The following is a 16,962-nucleotide window of genomic DNA, read 5'->3' as shown; positions in this document are numbered from 1 at the left end:
ACTGCTCACACCAGGCAAGGAAAGTGCTGGGATCTTCAGCGTGAGAGAGATCTGAGATGAATAGGATTGGAGTAACTCCACCTCAGGGCCTGGGATGCAGGCTGAAGAAACAATTATGGAAGCTGAAGGGTCAGCTTCAACTCCTCCTTATTTCTGCAGGACAGATCAGTGGAGACAGCATATATATGTACAGTATATTTAATACAGTTGTATCTCTGATATCTCTGATAGTGGGGAATTGGGAAGATGTTTTAAGGAAAATGAGAGCTATCAAACTGCCTGAACCAACAGCCACAGCAAAGAGAAGTCCAGGAGTTCAGTTCAGTTAACTCGGCTGGTTGAGTGCAAAGGAGCTACACAAATAATTCATTTTCCTAAATTACTGAGTCTTTAAGGTGCCCACCTGCCCTCCAGATGATGCTCAAATTGTGCCACGTCCAGGTCTGCTCCCAGTGCTTGTCTTTCTTGGAATCCACCCCATAGGAATCAGAGGTTAAGAGCTGTTCTGACAAGGATGGAGCTCCTCTGAATCTGAACTCCATGCTATAGCATTAATTGCACCAAATTGTAGCCTTCTGCCAGGGCCAGAGGTATTACATATTAGACATATTCCCACATTCATTGTATAAGAAGTGAGCAGAACAAAACCGAGCCCTTCCACAAACCAAACCAAAACCTTTTCACCTTAAGAGCAATAAAGAAAGTGCAACGGTTATTCGTCACAGCCATTTTGTATCACAGAACCACAGAATGGTTGGAGTTGGAAGGGACCCCTAAAGGCCATCGGGTCCCACTGCCAGTAATGAACACCTACAGCTCCATCAGGTGCTCACAGCCCCATCCCCTGACCTGGGGTGTCTCCAAGACATACAGTCTATCATCTGCTACCTATCAATTGGATAGAAGCCTTCAAGCAAAAGTCATATTTTTCCCAAATTTTAATCAAGGAGAGTGCTCTGTGAGAGATCACAAAGAGAAATGCCTTCTATCACATGGAGAGCAAGATCAAAAATAACCCACTGAGCTGTGAATGTGCCAACCTCCATCCCTCTGTTGAAGCACTACATCTCGAAGAAGGCAAAAGCCAACAGGAGCCAGGTTTCAAGATGTCTCCACTGGATGCACATTTTTACTGGCTCTCTTTGCTTCAAAATGTGCCCACTCCACACCCTCAGTGCTTGTGAGACAAAGCTGTCAGTTCTACACACTGCACAGCTCTTGGCTTCCTCTCAGCTGCTGGATTTCGAAGGGTTCTGCATGTCTGTAGAAGAGGGCAAAGAGATGAATACATCCGTGCACAGCAGATCACTGAGAAGTCACATCACCAGTTCACATCTTTTCTATTTCAACTGATTTTGCCCAGAGAGGTGGTGGTGCCCCATCCCTGCAGACACGGAGGTCAGTGGACGGGGCTCTGAGCACTGATGGAGCTGTGGCTGTCCCTGTGCACTGTGGGCAGTGGGATCCAATGGCCTTTAAGAGTCCCTTCCAACTCCAACCATTTTGTGGTTCTACGTTTTTATCCCACAGACACTATTTCAGAAAGAAAATGCATTTCATGAGGAAAAAAAAACCAACACAAAAAACAAAGGCAAGAAGGGAGAACGCCCCTGGAGTGAGGAACTGCAGTGCACACCAAGACACCACAAGAAGAGGGTGGACAGTGATGGGGAATGGCTTTAAAGTGAGCCAGGGGAGGTTTGGGTTGGATGTGAGGAGGAAGTTTTTCATGCAGAGGGTGGTGAGGCAGTGGAACAGGTTGCCCAAGGAGGCTGTGGATGCCCCATCCCTGCAGGCATTCAAGGCCAGGCTGGATGTGGCTCTGGGCAGCCTATTCCAGCACCTCACCACTCTCATAGTAAAGAATTTCAGTGACTGAAAGACACCAGTGACTGGAAAGGTGACATTTTAACTACAACACACTGTCTGGCACTACAAAACCAAGGAACGACATCATTTTCCCTCTTAGCTTTCTACCAAACACTGTGAAACGTATCTCCCAGAAAAACATTCACCATCTCTACCTCTTCTGAGTGCTGCTTGGTGTTTACAAGGATTGCATCCATCACTCTGCATTTCCTCTCGTTAGATGTGAGGACTGTGAGCTATTTTTTCCCTTCTTTGCTGCCTTTCTGACTCACCTTCCTGGCAGGGTGCTTCCTGCCCACTGTGCCTCCCAGCTGTGCTCCGTCCCTCCCTCCACTTTTGGAAAAGACCACAGCTTCCTACTGACTGCTGCTGGCCTTACTGCTGATCTCATTCCTCAACTGTCTTATATAAACCCTCGCTTCTTGGCACTGTCTGTCTATTTCCAGCTATACTGAGACGGGTCCAGAGGAGCCACAAAGATGATCAGGGGCTGCAGCACCTCCCTGCAAAGACAGGCTGAGGGAGCTGGGCTTGTTCAGCATGGAGAAGAGAAGCTGCGGGGTGACCTCAGTGCAGCCTGCAGGACCTAAAGGGAGCCTGCAGACAGGAGGGGAGTCAGCTCTTGGAAAGGGGAGATAACAGCAGGACAGGGGAATGGTTGGAAGGTGAGGGAGGGCAGATGGAGGTTGGATGTGAGGGGGAAGTTCTTTACTCAGAGAGTGGTGAGGTGCTGGAACAGCTGCCCAGAGAGGCTGTGGATCCCCGTCCATCCCTGGAGGTGTTCAAGGCCAGGTTGGATGGGGCCCTGGGCAGCCTGGGCTGCTGTGAGATGTGGAGGTTGGTGGCCCTGCCTGTGGTGGGGGGTTGGAGCTTTGTGATCCTTGAGGTCCCTTCCAAGCCTGGCCATTCTATGGTTCTATGATTCTGTGACATTCTGTGGCTGAGGCTAAGGGAATCTGCAAGTCTGTCCCAATCTCTCTCAGCTAATCCCCTCTCAAAAGCCAACTTTCTGCTGGGCAGAAGGCCTCAAACACTTTCAGGTCTCTTCTTTGCTGTCTTTGCACAGACAGGAGCTGGCTGTCACCCCTCCTCGTGCTCCCTGCAGTGTTCATCCAGCAGCACGGCCTGATTCCTACCACCCATCTCCTCCTTTGCCTTCATTACAGCAGCACTTACTTCCAACATTCAGGCTTCCAATGATTTAACAAATAAAAATACTGGTGTCCATGATTGCTCTCTGCCACCCAGCCCAAGGGATCGTGCTTTCTTTTTGCTCCAGCACATTTCCATCCATTAATTGGGTTCTGCTAATGATGCCTACTCAGGATTTGCAAGCACTTAAGCTCTGGAATTGATCAATGCTATTTTTGTGCGAGAACCTTCTCCTCTGCAACTTCTTACCCCGATTTTGTTTCTGCTGCTGTTTTTATCTTTCATTCCCATGCTCTCTGTGTACTTAATCATTAATCACACACACACCGAACCACCCTGGAGCCCAGTCTGTTGGAAATACATTACTCAGAATGAAAGACAACTGCATTTTAGAACACTTTTTGCTCAGAGAAGTGGGTTTGTTTTAGCAAAGAGGCCAACATTCAGCCTATCAGTAGGTGGAATATTTTCACTCTGCATTTTCTAACCTCTTGAGCTGGAAATCACATTCCTAATTACAGCAGGTACTGTGATTATCTGCGAGAAGCACTTAACTGCAATAATTGCATTTGCTCTACAGTTTTAATTATGCAACATGCTCAGCTGTAAATGAATAGATCATTTCCTCTTGCTTGCAGGAGCTCCTGTGGCCACGCAGACGGTCAGCTTCAGCAGCCAAACTCTGGCAGTCAAACACAAAGCCAAGAACCTGATTGATAAGGCCTCACAATCCACTGCAGCCTTTTCATGGGTGCCTCAGAGTGGAGGTACAAGGAGATACAAAGAGCCCTTGAAGTACTTTCCCACTGACACCACAGATATGTACATCCAAAATGACAGGTTGCCCAAGGAGGCTGTGGATGCCCCATCCCTGCAGGCATCCAAGGCCAGGCTGGATGTGGCTCTGGGCAGCCTGGGCTGCTGGTTGGTGACCTGCACACAGCAGGGGGTTGGAAGTGGCTGAGCACTGTGCTCCTTTGCAACCCAGGCCGTTCTTTGAGATAGTTTCTGTGTTCTCACAGAAGTCACACTGGCACACAGTAACTCCTTCTAGAAACACAGAAGCACGAGTATGGAGTTATGATCTGGAGATGGTTTGGAGATGATATGGAAAGATGGTTTTCTGCTGCCAGTCCCTTCAAGGAAAAGGGAAACTGAGGTGGCTTTTGGTCTACTTAAGACACAGCCTCCAAACAGAGATATTTACACAGTAGCAGGAAACACAGCAAATCCCATCACTTTCCATCAGGAGGTCCTTTTCAATGTAATTCTTTTTACCTCCTATCTTTCAGTAAGTTCATTCAACGATTTGAGAGGCAAGAAACTGCAGCAAACCTACCTGGCAGGTAGGTTAAAACCCCCTGATTTTGGATGCCTGCATTTCCACACCTGGAATCAAACAGCAGTAGCACAAAGCACTCCATGGTAAGAAATGGAGGTGCCCAGTGATTCCTTTCTTACCTCAGCCTTGCGAATGCTCTCTCTGGCTTCATCTATTTTCTGCTCCAGTTCCACTCGGGTTTGTTCAGACATCACAGGCCCGTGGCACTCCAGCTCTTCAAGTGTCTGCCAGAAATAGGAAAGTGCACCAAAGGTGGGGGAAATGTTACGTGGGAAACACAGCAATTCACAGCAATGGTTGGCTGGCAAGGCCAACGGACAGCAATCCATCCACAAAATGATGAACACAACACCACTGAAAAGCACAGCATTTCAAATGGAAGTTTACTTAGGAGAATACTTCATCACCTTAGAGAAAAGAAGACTGTGTGGTATGAACCCACTCATCTGCACGCTGGTATTTACATATCTAAGACAGACACCTCGGACCGTGCTTATGTCAGATTTAAAAGAGCATCTGAAATGGGAAGTGAAAAGTCACTAGCACCATGACAGCCCTCGGGCAGTGGGAGCCAAAGAAGGTTTGCTGTGTTTGCAGGAGCTGTGTGCGTGCAGGAGAATCACAGAATGCATGCTGGAGCTTCCTGCCTCTATGGACGTACACGTAGACTGCACTGATCCAAAGGGAAAATAACAAAAGCATGTGATTTCACAGATAGCCAACCCTTATCTGCAGATATTTGAGTCATTCTGTGGCTGTTGATACATTTTGTGTTACTGAGAATAAGCAGGAGTAACAAGAGCAATGACCAAAACCCAGGATACCCCTCCTTCCACCAAAGGGAATTCTTCTATCTTGTTTTAATTATGGATTCAACATCTCCTCTCTTAATACCTTCTGCCCGATGTTACAACTTCTGCTTTTTGCAACACAGTGAGCCACGTTCAGCAGAAGGCAGACAAGATGGTGGAGCTGTTCTGGTCCCATTTCTTGCTCGGTGCATCTTGCTGGGAAGTCTGAGGAACGGCTCAAATCTCTGAAGCAGAACCAGAAGCTGTGCCCCCACTTCCAGGGCAAAAGCTCACTGAATAGCACCGAATTGTTGGAGTTGGAAGGGGTCCTTAAAGGCTGTCTGGTCCCACTCCTCACAATGCACAGAGGCACCCACAGCTCCATCACTGCTCACAGCCACATCTCCTGACCTCGGGTGTCTGCAGGGATGGGACACCACCACCTCTCTGGGCAACCTGTGCCTCACTGCCCTTATTGTACATTACACAATATTATGGATATCACAGTGTAGCTTCATCCTCTCTAATGGAATTTAATGTAGCCTTTGCAAGCTAGCCTTGACCATAGCATGTCAAATGCTGTCAAACCTCTTTAGGAAGAGGTTAGCTGTTTCCCTGCTCATCTCTGGGTTGTGACAGAGGCAGGATGCTTTGATCTCAGAGTTTTTCATGCAGAGGGTGGTGAGGCAGTGGAACAGGTTGCCCAAGGAGGCTGTGGATGCCCCATCCCTGCAGGCATTCAAGGCCAGGCTGGATGTGGCTCCGGGCAGCCTGGGCTGCTGGTTGGTGACCTGCACACAGCAGGTAGAAATGAGATGAGCATCTTTTCAACCCAGGCCATTCTATCACTCTACGATTCCCAGACAGGAGCATGAGAGCCACAGATATTTCAGAAGCTCTCTGACCCACAAAAGGGTGCATTTCTCCAAACTTTATTCTCACTCCCAGGCAGTCCCAGCTGCATCCCAAAACCACCTCAGCTCCACACAAAGCAGACAAAATGCATCCCTCAGTTATCTGCAGCAAAAAAGATGCTGTAACCTCAGATTTATATGGGAGTAACAAAACACACTGACAAACCATAAAAGCCGAGCAGCTGTAAAACTGGTAGCTGGCAAGAGAAGATGAAAAAGGCAGATTGCCTGGAGAGACATCCCATAGAAATAACTCCTGGGTGCTGGCAGCAGCTCTTCCTTCATACAGCAGGGAGCTGCAAGAAGTGCAATCTGCAGAGCAGCGGTTACCCAACGTACCCTCTGGCTGTGGATGATGTTTTTGTGCTCGCGGGCCACGCGGGTCGCCCATTTCCGAGCCTCCTTGTTGAGGCTGTGCTCTTCGGTCGTTCCAGTTTCCGATTCCAGTTGTCGACTCTGGAAGAGAAGACAAGAAGAGAATGAGTCATGAGAAAGCCCTGGGGCTGCCTCTGCATATATGGCACTGTTTAGTTAGGCGATCACTTTATCTGGCGTTACGAGGGCCGTGTAATATAGGACGCAGCCCAGGCTCTTGTTTCATACCAAACCAACTCCCCTCCTTACGAACTTTGTCACGGCAGCGTGTTGAGGAAAGCCAACTGCAAAAGCAAAGCTCTAAAGAATTCACACCTCACTGTCTTGGGAAAATCAGTCTCACTGTGACACTGAGCACCGCAGACCTACTGCAAAGATAGTTCTGATGAATAAAAGTGAAGTACTATTTTGGCAGCAGGCTATTATCAAAGAGATGAGGAATGAGCCAGTCTGGGAAGCCAACTCATTTATAGAGTAAATACACACCATTGGAAGCAAAGATGAGAGGTTAAGTGGGATACAACAGCAAAGCCACTTTCACTGTCCAGACAACAAATGTCGTCTGCAGAATAGCAACTTACATTTCAAACCACAATTTCTGACAGTGTTTCACATTAAGTCTGCTCTCACTGCTGGTGAGTAACCAAAAAAATACATTTCTTCCTCTCCAGAACTGCCAGTGGAAGCAAGATGATGTAGGTCTCTGTTCTCAACAGACTGAGCAGAACCCAGGTGGGAATCTGAAGATGGACCTTCCAGTCCCAGTCTTTCCATAGTTTCCATGTATGCAGCAACCCTATGTGCACCTACACATACACCTCAGTCTTTGGATGCCCATCAATTCTTCCATTCAAGTCTGTTTCCTGATGTTCCTTCTGTATTTGTGGCTATTCTGTACACACCTACTGTACCTGTACTGCATGAGGATAACTGAGCAATGGATCTTTTCTGAGCCAGTCTCACTTCCCATCAGTGAGATTCGTACACCATCCATTTCACCATGCACTGTGTTCAAGAAACGTTCAGGTTCAGATGTAGTACTGACATGGGTTAGTGGGAAACACTGGTGGTAAGTGGGTGGTGACAGGACAAAGGAGAATGGCTTTATACTGAGCCAGGGGAGGTTTGGGTTGGATGTGAGGAGGAAGTTTTTCATGCAGAGGGTGGTGAGGCAGTGGAACAGGTTGCCCAAGGAGGCTGTGGATGCCCCATCCCTGCAGGCATTCAAGGCCAGGCTGGATGTGGCTCTGGGCAGCCTGGGCTGCTGGTTGGTGACCTGCACACAGCAGGGGGTTGAGATGAGATGAGCACTGTGCTCCTTTACAACCCAGGCTGTTCTGAGATTCTATCATTGTCTGGAGCCTTAAAGCTCTGTGTTTTTCACATTGAAGACTTAAACAATTCACTTCAATGAAGGCAAAAAGCAGCAAAGATTTATTGCAAGCAAAGCACGAACACGAAACGCACCTGAAATCACAGCCCTTTCTTCTCCAAAGCTGAAAACAAGGGGCCACCCCAGCCAGTGCCCACGTGCTCAGCCCTACGACCAGCCCTTGCAGGGAGGAGGAAGGGATATGCATGACGTTTTTCACACAGCTCAGAGCAGCTTTAAGAAAATCCTGAGTGATTTCGGTGCCCGTTTTACTGTGTTACAGAGGAACTCAGCTCCTCTCGGTTTGGGAGGAGCAGCGAGGAGCACTGTGAAACCCTGTGCATGGCACAAGCTCTCCAATTGGTTTTGGTTTCCTCCTTTCTGATTCAATATTCACGTGGGGGATCACAGCTAAGCTAGAAATCACCATCACACAGACATCCCTCTGCAAGGCAGATCGCAGTGCAGCTGATGCCAGATGTGTGAGGGTAGGGTCAGTGCAAAGGTTGTGGCTCTGCTTCCTCCCACCTCTGCTTTTGTTTCGGTTCAGCCTCGAATGCCAAAGCTCTGGTTTCTGTTCCATGTCAGAGATTACAGCTGTTGATAGTGCTGGGCATGTTTCCACCAGGCACATCTGTTGCAGAGTGAAGATGAGCACCCACCAATCCTATTTTTACTCTTACTGAAAAGTTTTTTGAGTCATTTCACTGAAATTAAGTTTTAATTTAGAGCACAGCGTGTTCTTCTGTTGTGATGCATTTCCATGCTCCTCATTTGTCTCAGCAACCACAGCAGCTGCATTCACATCTAACACCACCACATCACCTGACTTTGCTCCTATAAGAAAGCAAAGAGTATTTCCAAAAAGTGGTGCATGGTTTGGACCTCTCCACATGCGCTTACATACATGGAGATAGCCATTATCATCATCATCATCATCATTATTATTATTATTATCATTATTGGCCAACAGCTTGTATTCCATAAGCTTTTTGCATTGAAACATGTACCCCAAACATCAAATATTTATGTCAAATTATAAAAAATAACAAGTTATTTATAAAAGGAAGCTGTTTTAAAATATTTAAATGCATTCATTATTAAGCAAGCCTTAAATAAGTCTTAAAATATTTAAACATGCTTAATATTAAAAGCTGGAAGGTGTAAATACGGAGAAAAGAAACAAATGGACCTCAGCTCTGTAAGGATGCGCAGAGCCAAACTTTGTGTCTGGCAGAGCAGAGCCTTTTGCTGAGTCCTCCTTCCCATTCCCACAGTGATTTCTGTCTGTTCTCAAACACTTGAGAGGTGGCAGAACTGGCCCTGCCATTCTCAATCATCCCTTCTTCTACAAGCACAGGAGCACAGCCTGCTCAGCAACTCATGACAATTGCCTGTGGATGGTGAAGGGCTGAAGTTCAGCCTCATTTCCCCCAAGGGATGAGGGGTGAAGCTGCAAAACTTCCTGCCAGACTCACTGAGAGGTGGTTTCTCTGCAAACTACACAGAGGAAAATACACTTCCCACATGGAGAAGGAGCCCTACGAATCATTATGGTGATATTTTGGGGGAACGACAACAGCAGTGATGTACAGGGGAAACTACAGGCAGGGGCAGCAGAGAGAGGCAGGAAGGAGCCCCACCTGGACAGCTGCTGTCCTCCAGCACAGAGCAGTGCTTTTTGCTGTTTGTCCCCTTTTCTCACCAGATAAGCAGTTCAAGGAAAAGAGCCTTTTTTCCCAAGCAGGAGATAGAGAAAAGCTGCCTCATTTCCTTTCCATTTTGCCCTTATGTTATGCTTATCTTGGAAGCCTGAGGACAGCACGTTTGGATACAGATAGGACAAGGGGAATGGTTTTAAAGTGAGCCAGGGGAGGTTTGGGTTGGATGTGAGGAGGAAGTTTTTCATGCAGAGGGTGGTGAGGCAGTGGAACAGGTTGCCCAAGGAGGCTGTGGATGCCCCATCCCTGCAGGCATCCAAGGCCAGGCTGGATGTGGCTCTGGGCAGCCTGGGCTGCTGGTTGGTGACCTGCACACAGCAGGGGGTTGGAAGTGGGTGAGCACTGTGCTCCTTTGCAACCCAGGCCATGCTGTGATTCTATGATTCTATGCTTTCAACAGATAATACTCTCCTTGTCTATAATACTCACAGTTGTCATTTTTTCATTCCAGTAACACTTAAACATCCCAAATGTTGATGCCAGTGACAGCGTGTCAGGTATTTAGTCTGTATCTGTGTGCTCCTGGACCAGGCAGGCATTAAGCATTTGAGTGCAGATAACCCTACAAACATCTCCTTCAGTGTTAGTGCTCAGTATGAGAACCATCATGCACATCCCACAGGAACACAACACCAAAACCTCTGCAGACCACGGATAAAGAGAGGACGTGGCAAAAGAATGCTTGAGAACTGCTCTGCTGTTATTCCATCATTCAGAGGACTTGCTGCAAATTCAGAAGCCAAATTCTGAGCTAAATCCCTCACTCACTAATAGTTACTGCACGAGAAGTGGTTAAAACACAGCCTGTCGTTTTTCAGGCAGGATCCCATTAGTTGAGCTTAATTATTTGGGTCATAATGGAGTTTGAATGATTTTTACTTTTTTGGGAGGGGGAGGGGGGTGAAAACTGGTTACAGTGTGAGCAGCCAGAAGGTCAGAAACTGCAGCACCAGGAAGAGACACAGCAATGGGACAGCCCAGTTGGGTTTGCTGAAAACCCAAACGACAGAGGCAGCTGCAAGCACGAGAATCCCCTTCAGTGCCTCTGCAGAGCCCCTGGTTAAGCAGTGCTGTGTGTATGATGTGAGGCCATGCAAAGTGCTCCTCAGAGAACCGTGTGATTTTCTGTGCTGAAGACTTGAACGTGAGTGAATTATAGCTCTCTTTTACATGGGGATTGCCCTCTGGGAAAGAACAACATGCTATTGTGATGGGCTGCATTGCCTCAGCGTGCGCTGACAGCCTGCAGTTGTGCTGCAAGCTTCCCTGCTCACACCAGAGATGTAAGCAGTCTCTATTCTGAGCTGTGAGGTTGTACCTCATGGCCCCAGAGGATTGCAAAGCCAATTACTGACAGTGTGCAGAAGAGAAGCGTGAAGCTCACCTCCACAACCAGCACCGTCCTTTTACTCTACCTCAAGTCTCACTGTGGGAAAAGCCTGCTTGTTTTACAGCTGTGTGATGCGTTCTGTTGCCACCTCTCCACGGCTGTGAATTCAGCATCCCCATGGCACATGCAGGGCAGGGGTGACACAAACACCGAGGGCAGATGACAAACACTACCAGATACCTCTGCTATAGTCATTCGCATGGCACTGACAGGTGAGGGCTCGATGTCCACCAGCTGAACCGTGTTAAAACTCTGGAGGCAGAGATTGCACAGGGATGGAAACACAGCAGCAAAGGTTAGAGAGGCACAGCAACGGTTAAGGAGGTTCTGCTCACCGCACTGCAAACAACCCGACGTGGTGTGCAAAGGAGGGCTCTCTACAACGGAGCTGGGAGAGCAATCAGAACAACTTTAGAAACGGAAAGATAAGGGAAGCAGTGTTACAGGTGTTAGTATTTTTGGATTCATAACACTTGTGGTGGCACACATCCATTAGGAGAACTCCTCCATTTGATGACCTGAACTGGAGGTGAAGACTTTTTCATCCAAGTAAAGAATTAAAGACAGACAAAGCTGAGTAAGGTTCACTCTTTTCTTTAGGCCAGATTTACTTTGCTATTTCTCATGAAAACATCCATGGTGTGGGTGGTATATCAACACGTCCCTTTTTTTAAAGCCTTGATAGGAAATGAATTTACCTACTCTTAATTTTAACACCATTAATGATTGCTTTGCAACCAGCACATGTCCCAGCATGGTACCTTCCAAGAATTTTTGGAAGGCAATGTTTTAATGGCACTCTTTCTAAATTCAGAACTTCTTATGTGTAGCCTTCCAATATCCGAAGGGAGAGGATAAACAGGAGGGGAACGGCTGTTTGTGAGGGTGGGTGGTGACAGGACAAGGGGAATGGTTTGAAAGTGAGCCAGGGGAGGTTTGGGTTGGATGTGAGGAGGAAGTTTTTCATGCAGAGGGTGGTGAGGCAGTGGAACAGGTTGCCCAAGGAGGCTGTGGATGCCCCATCCCTGCAGGCATTCAAGGCCAGGCTGGATGTGGCTCTGGGCAGCCTGGGCTGCTGGTTGGTGACCTGCACACAGCAGGGGGTTGGAACTGGATGAGCACTGTGCTCCTTTGCAACCCAGGCCATTCTATCATTCTGTGATTCTCTGATACGTATCTACAGATATTCCTGGAGTAATGCAGAGGAACCAGGATGCTGTGTTTTGAGGACCTCACCTGAGCTAGCAACATTCGGTGAGGATTTGGATGCAAGTGGAGGAACAAACGTTTCTGTTCCTGCTATCATCCTGCAGGAAGCTTGCTAAAAAGATCTGGCTTTTCTATGGCCAATGTGGAGCCTGTGTGATGCTCCAGTACCAACCACCAGCAAAGCTGCTGCAATTGGGCCAACCATCCCAAAAATACAGTGTGAGCTTCAGACTGATAGACCAGTGAGCACTGTGAGCTTCAGACTGGCACACCAGTGAGCACTGCTCTCTCCCCTGTCTGCAACATCCTTAAAAAAATAGCAAGGGCAAATAAAGCAAAGGAATTCAGGGTGTCTTACAGTGTCGCTGTCGCTCGGTTGGAACTGGAAGGGCTGTGGTTTGTGAAACACAGAGTTCTCCTGTAAAAACTGCTGTAGATTGTAATCTCGCACCACCTGGAACATAAGAAATGCCATTTAGAGAGCTGGCTTCCCAAACCAAAGCACAAGTTGCAAACACTGAGAGAGTAAAACAGATGTTTCCAGCACAGATCACATTTGCAGCAGAACCTTGAATGCAACAAAAAGAAAGGTAGATAACAGCAGGACAGGGGAATGGTTGGAAGGTGAGGGAGGGCAGATGGAGGTTGGATGTGAGGGGGAAGATCTTTAGGGAGAAAGTGGTGAGGTGCTGGAACAGCTGCCCAGAGAGGCTGTGGATCCCCGTCCATCCCTGGAGGTGTTCAAGGCCAGCTTGGATGGGGCCCTGGGCAGCCTGGGCTGCTGTGAGATGTGGAGGTTGGTGGCCCTGCCTGTGGTGGGGGGTTGGAGCTTCGTGATCCTTGAGCTCCCTTCCAAGCCTGGCCATTCTATGATACTATGATTCTGTGTGAAATGCACAGCCTGGTTCTGAGCCACAGAAGTGACCCACAGGACACACACTGGAAGAGAGCAACCGAACTGATACCTGCTGTTAATCAAGAACAAACAGCCCAAAGGGAAAATGGGAAACAAGCCCTACAGACAGCCCAGCCCTTCCCCTCCATAAACACTGCCCTCTCCTCTGGTACACTGTCCTTTGTACAGTTTCTTACACTGAAATGTCTTTTCTGTACACAGATCAGTGCTTGCAGGAGCTGAAAGGACCATCTGGGACAGTGGATAGAAAATCAGTTACAAAACTCATTCCTTTCTGTTTCATCCCCAGGAATCAGCAGCACCGTGGTCAGCAGTGCTGAACTCTGCTGTGTGTGAGCAGGGAAACACCACCTGTGCTCAGCGTGCACTGCTATGGTGATGGCTGCGTTTCCAGAAGGCTGCTCTGCAAAAAATCCACCTTAAGCTCCAGGGACAAATGTAAACAGTCCTCCAGGGCTGGTATTGCAGGGATTTAAAACAGTAAAGTGCATAATTACTGTTCCAATTGGAAGAGTTTAGCATAAACACAGTGAAAGATGTAGCATCAGCCCTGCTACAGTGAGGGTGTAGATCAGAAAACTCCACGCTGTGGATACTGAGGGCAGAACAGAACATATTTCCTTTTAATGCCTTCAGTTTAGATCGAGTCGAAAGCAATTCCTTTTTGCAGGTAAGAAAAAGCACTTTCAAAACAGCACCGTGCAGAAATGCTCCAGGAATGGAGGAGCATGGCTGTATATCACAGCTGCAGGAGAGCTGTGTGCACAGGGAGCACAGTGCACAACGCAGGTCACAACCGTTCCAAGCAGAATCAAAGGATGCCTGAGCCACGCAGCCACCTCGAGCAGCAGCCTTCTCAAATGGATTTCCTGGTATTCAGAAATCAACCCCACGTTCTCCTGCAGTTTCTTTGTGAACTCAGTGTCTGTTGACATTTTAAAATAGACTTCTAGTCTAGACTTGGAGTCACCGGAACAGGTTGCCCAAGGAGGCTGTGGATGCCCCATCCCTGCAGGCATTCAAGGCCAGGCTGGATGTGGCTCTGGGCAGCCTGGGCTGCTGGTTGGTGACCTGCACACAGCAAGGGGTTGGAAGTGGGTGAGCACTGTGCTCCTTTGCAACCCAGGCTGTTCTATCATTCTAAGACTCAGAGGTATGGCACACAGTCAGACACGAGCAAAAACGCAGCGATCGGCCCCAGCTGGAAGAAGTTTCTAAAGGGAAACATCACAGAAATGCAATGACTCAAAGCAGCAAATGGAATTTCAGTAACGTGGTTTTTAGCAAACCAAATCTTCCATGAGGAAATGCAGGAAGTACGAGTCCGAAGCGAGGCTGTCAGCTGGAAAGGAATCATGGAATGAGAATCGTTTTGAGTTGGAAGGGGGCTTCAGCACTCATCCAGTCCATCTCCCTGCAATAAACAGGGCCTTGCTTTTCTCTTAGACAGTGTTACGTAGCATGGGGTTTCCTAGTGGATGAAAAACTGAACATGAGCCAGCAGTGTGCTCCTGCAGCTCAGAAAGCAAATGGGATCCTGGGCTCCATCAGCAGAGGGGTGGCCAGTAGGGACAGGGAGGTGATTGTCCCCCTCTGCCTGCTCTTGTGAGGCCCCATCTGCAGCACTGCGTCCAGGGCTGGAGCCCCCAGGACAAGAAAGACAGGGAGCTGTTGGAGAGGGTCCAGAGGAGCCACAAAGATGAGCAGAGGCTGCAGCACCTCCCTACAAAGACAGGCTGAGGGAGCTGGGCTTGTTCAGCATGGAGAAGAGAAGCTGCGGGGTGACCTCAGTGCAGCCTGCAGGACCTCAAGGGAGCCTGCAGACAGGAGGGGAGTCAGCTCTTGGAAAGGGGAGATAACAGCAGGACAAGGGGAATGGTTGGAAGGTGAGGGAGGGCAGATGGAGGTTGGATGTGAGGGGGAAGTTGTTTGCTGTGAGAGTGGTGAGGTGCTGGAACAGCTGCCCAGAGAGGCTGTGGATCCCCGTCCATCCCTGGAGGTGTTCAAGGCCAGGTTGGATGGGGCCCTGGGCAGCCTGGGCTGCTGTGAGATGTGGAGGTTGGTGGCCCTGCCTGTGGTGGGGGGTTGGAGCTTCATCATCCTTGAGATCCTCTCATCATCTTTGTGGCCCTCCTCTGGACCCTCTCCAACAGCTCTCTGTCTTAAGAGCAGTGACTTAAAGATCCTATTCAGCTCTGCCATCCCATGATGCGAGCTGACCTGAGCGATGCACAGCAATGCAAATGACCGAAAGTCTTTTACCAACAGAAGACAGAATGGCATTTTTCTTCCACTTCCAAATTACAACTCAAAGACAGCCTTGAAAGCAGCCCATTTTAATCCATTCACTGTATATCCAACAGGGTGCAAGCCAGCATGCTCACTGCTGAACACAGAACGTGTTACATGCATTGTTCCCACACCACATGCTCTGTTTTTGTGCAGCTGCTTCAGGTATCCATACAAAGGAATATTATGACCACTCTGCAGCAGCTCGTTTGTGCTCAATGGCAATTAGTATTTATTATTTTTTTTAGCCCAGCACATGAATTATTGAAGTACCCAAATTATCCTGGAAGCGATCACGTATTTCTGATTCTGGCTGCTCAACAAAGCAAACAAACCACGACCGTGACAACGCTCAGCTGCTCTCTGTGTTTGCCATTCTTAATTCAAAAGACAGAACGCTGCAATATTTTGTTTCTAAGCTGACAATCAATTATTAAGAGATGAGCCAAGCAGTTTGGTACAGTTTGAATGTCATGGATGAGTAATGTTGCTCCACACTACGCAGCACAGGACCCTCAGTGGCAGTTTCTCTTGGTTGTTGCTCTCTAGAAACCCCGTGCTGTGTAAATGCACTCATGAGAACGCAGTCTGGGTGGCAGTAGGAAAAAGTCTCCCCAGGAAAAGTGTCTCGTTTCTTTTAACTTAATACCACTCTGGAGCAACCAAAAATAATAAGCCTTCAGTTTTGTCATTATTTTGGAAGCAAGTCTGGGAACCTACATATGCCCTAAGTATTCAGTTACAAAGAATCATTCAGCTCAAGCTTACCCTGCTGGAAGTCTCCAGTAAAAACTGGAAGGTGTTCTGTACAGCTTGGCACGTCTCGAGTTCAGTCCTGCTGAATGCCATTAAATAATCCTTCAGGTGGTCGTATACGTTCCCATCCAGAGCCTGGAGGAAGAGGCAATGAATTAAACTAATGCACAGTGCACTTCAGAGAGTGACGTACAGAACGGTGCAGTCATGGAATCACAAAGGTTGGAGATGACCTCCAAGATCCCCAGGCCCATGCCCACCCCATCCCACCACACCACGGACTGTGCCTCCAAGTGCCACAAGTCACTGCTCCAGAACACTTCTGGGGGGGACCCCACCACTCCTGGACAGCCTGTGCCATTTATTAACAGTCACATTTCACTTTCTACAGCGCTCTCAAGCCATGATCACCCGTGCTTCCTGGAGCAGCTTCAGACAGCGACACGCAGACGTATTTCATTCTGACAGGGAGGAATGGCAGTGCTTATTTCCATTAGATGGCACCACAGAGCACCACAACAGTCCCATGCTGGGTTACACCATTTCCACCCAACTGTGCAAGGCAGCCACAGCTGAGCACTCAGCTCAGGTTTGGGGAGATGCTGTGATGGGACACGAGTGACCCAGGAGGGCCATGTGATGCCACCAGCCCAGAGATGCTCCAGGTGGCACTGCAGGATTCTCCACACCCAGTGCTTGGTGAGACCTGCTGGCTCATGGCACACGCCATGGAAATGTCAAATGCTGAGCAGAAATTTGGTGTAAGCTTAATAACTCCCTGAGGACAACAGTGGAGTTCAAACGGAGAAGCCCTGTTGTAAGAGGAGCCATAAAACCACAGTGCACAGCCAAGGTTACGTGGAGGT

The 16,962-nt window shown here is 48.4% G+C and overlaps 1 protein-coding gene across 2 annotated transcripts in view; it reads right to left on the bottom strand.

Moving 5' to 3' along the window:
* Positions 1 to 16,962, bottom strand: part of FCHSD2 (FCH and double SH3 domains 2) — a 117,939-nt gene that overhangs the window by 17,428 nt on the left and 83,549 nt on the right. The window contains exons 9-13 of one of the 2 annotated variants that reach the window (XM_085216654.1): positions 16,109 to 16,231; positions 12,494 to 12,589; positions 11,107 to 11,178; positions 6,408 to 6,524; positions 4,483 to 4,587 (exon numbers count right to left, since the gene is read on the bottom strand). In XM_085216654.1, the coding sequence (XP_085072780.1) occupies positions 4,483 to 4,587; positions 6,408 to 6,524; positions 11,107 to 11,178; positions 12,494 to 12,589; positions 16,109 to 16,231 (513 nt within the window). The remainder of the gene's footprint in view (positions 1 to 4,482; positions 4,588 to 6,407; positions 6,525 to 11,106; positions 11,179 to 12,493; positions 12,590 to 16,108; positions 16,232 to 16,962) is intronic. The other variant, XM_085216655.1, reaches the window with a different exon arrangement.

Source organism: Meleagris gallopavo, chromosome 1 (genome assembly GCF_905368555.1).
Source record: "Meleagris gallopavo chromosome 1, MGAL_WU_HG_1.1, whole genome shotgun sequence".
In the NCBI taxonomy this organism is placed as follows: Eukaryota; Metazoa; Chordata; class Aves; order Galliformes; family Phasianidae; genus Meleagris; species Meleagris gallopavo.
Note: the sequence above shows the minus strand (reverse complement) of the source record. Positions and strands in the feature narration are given on the sequence as shown.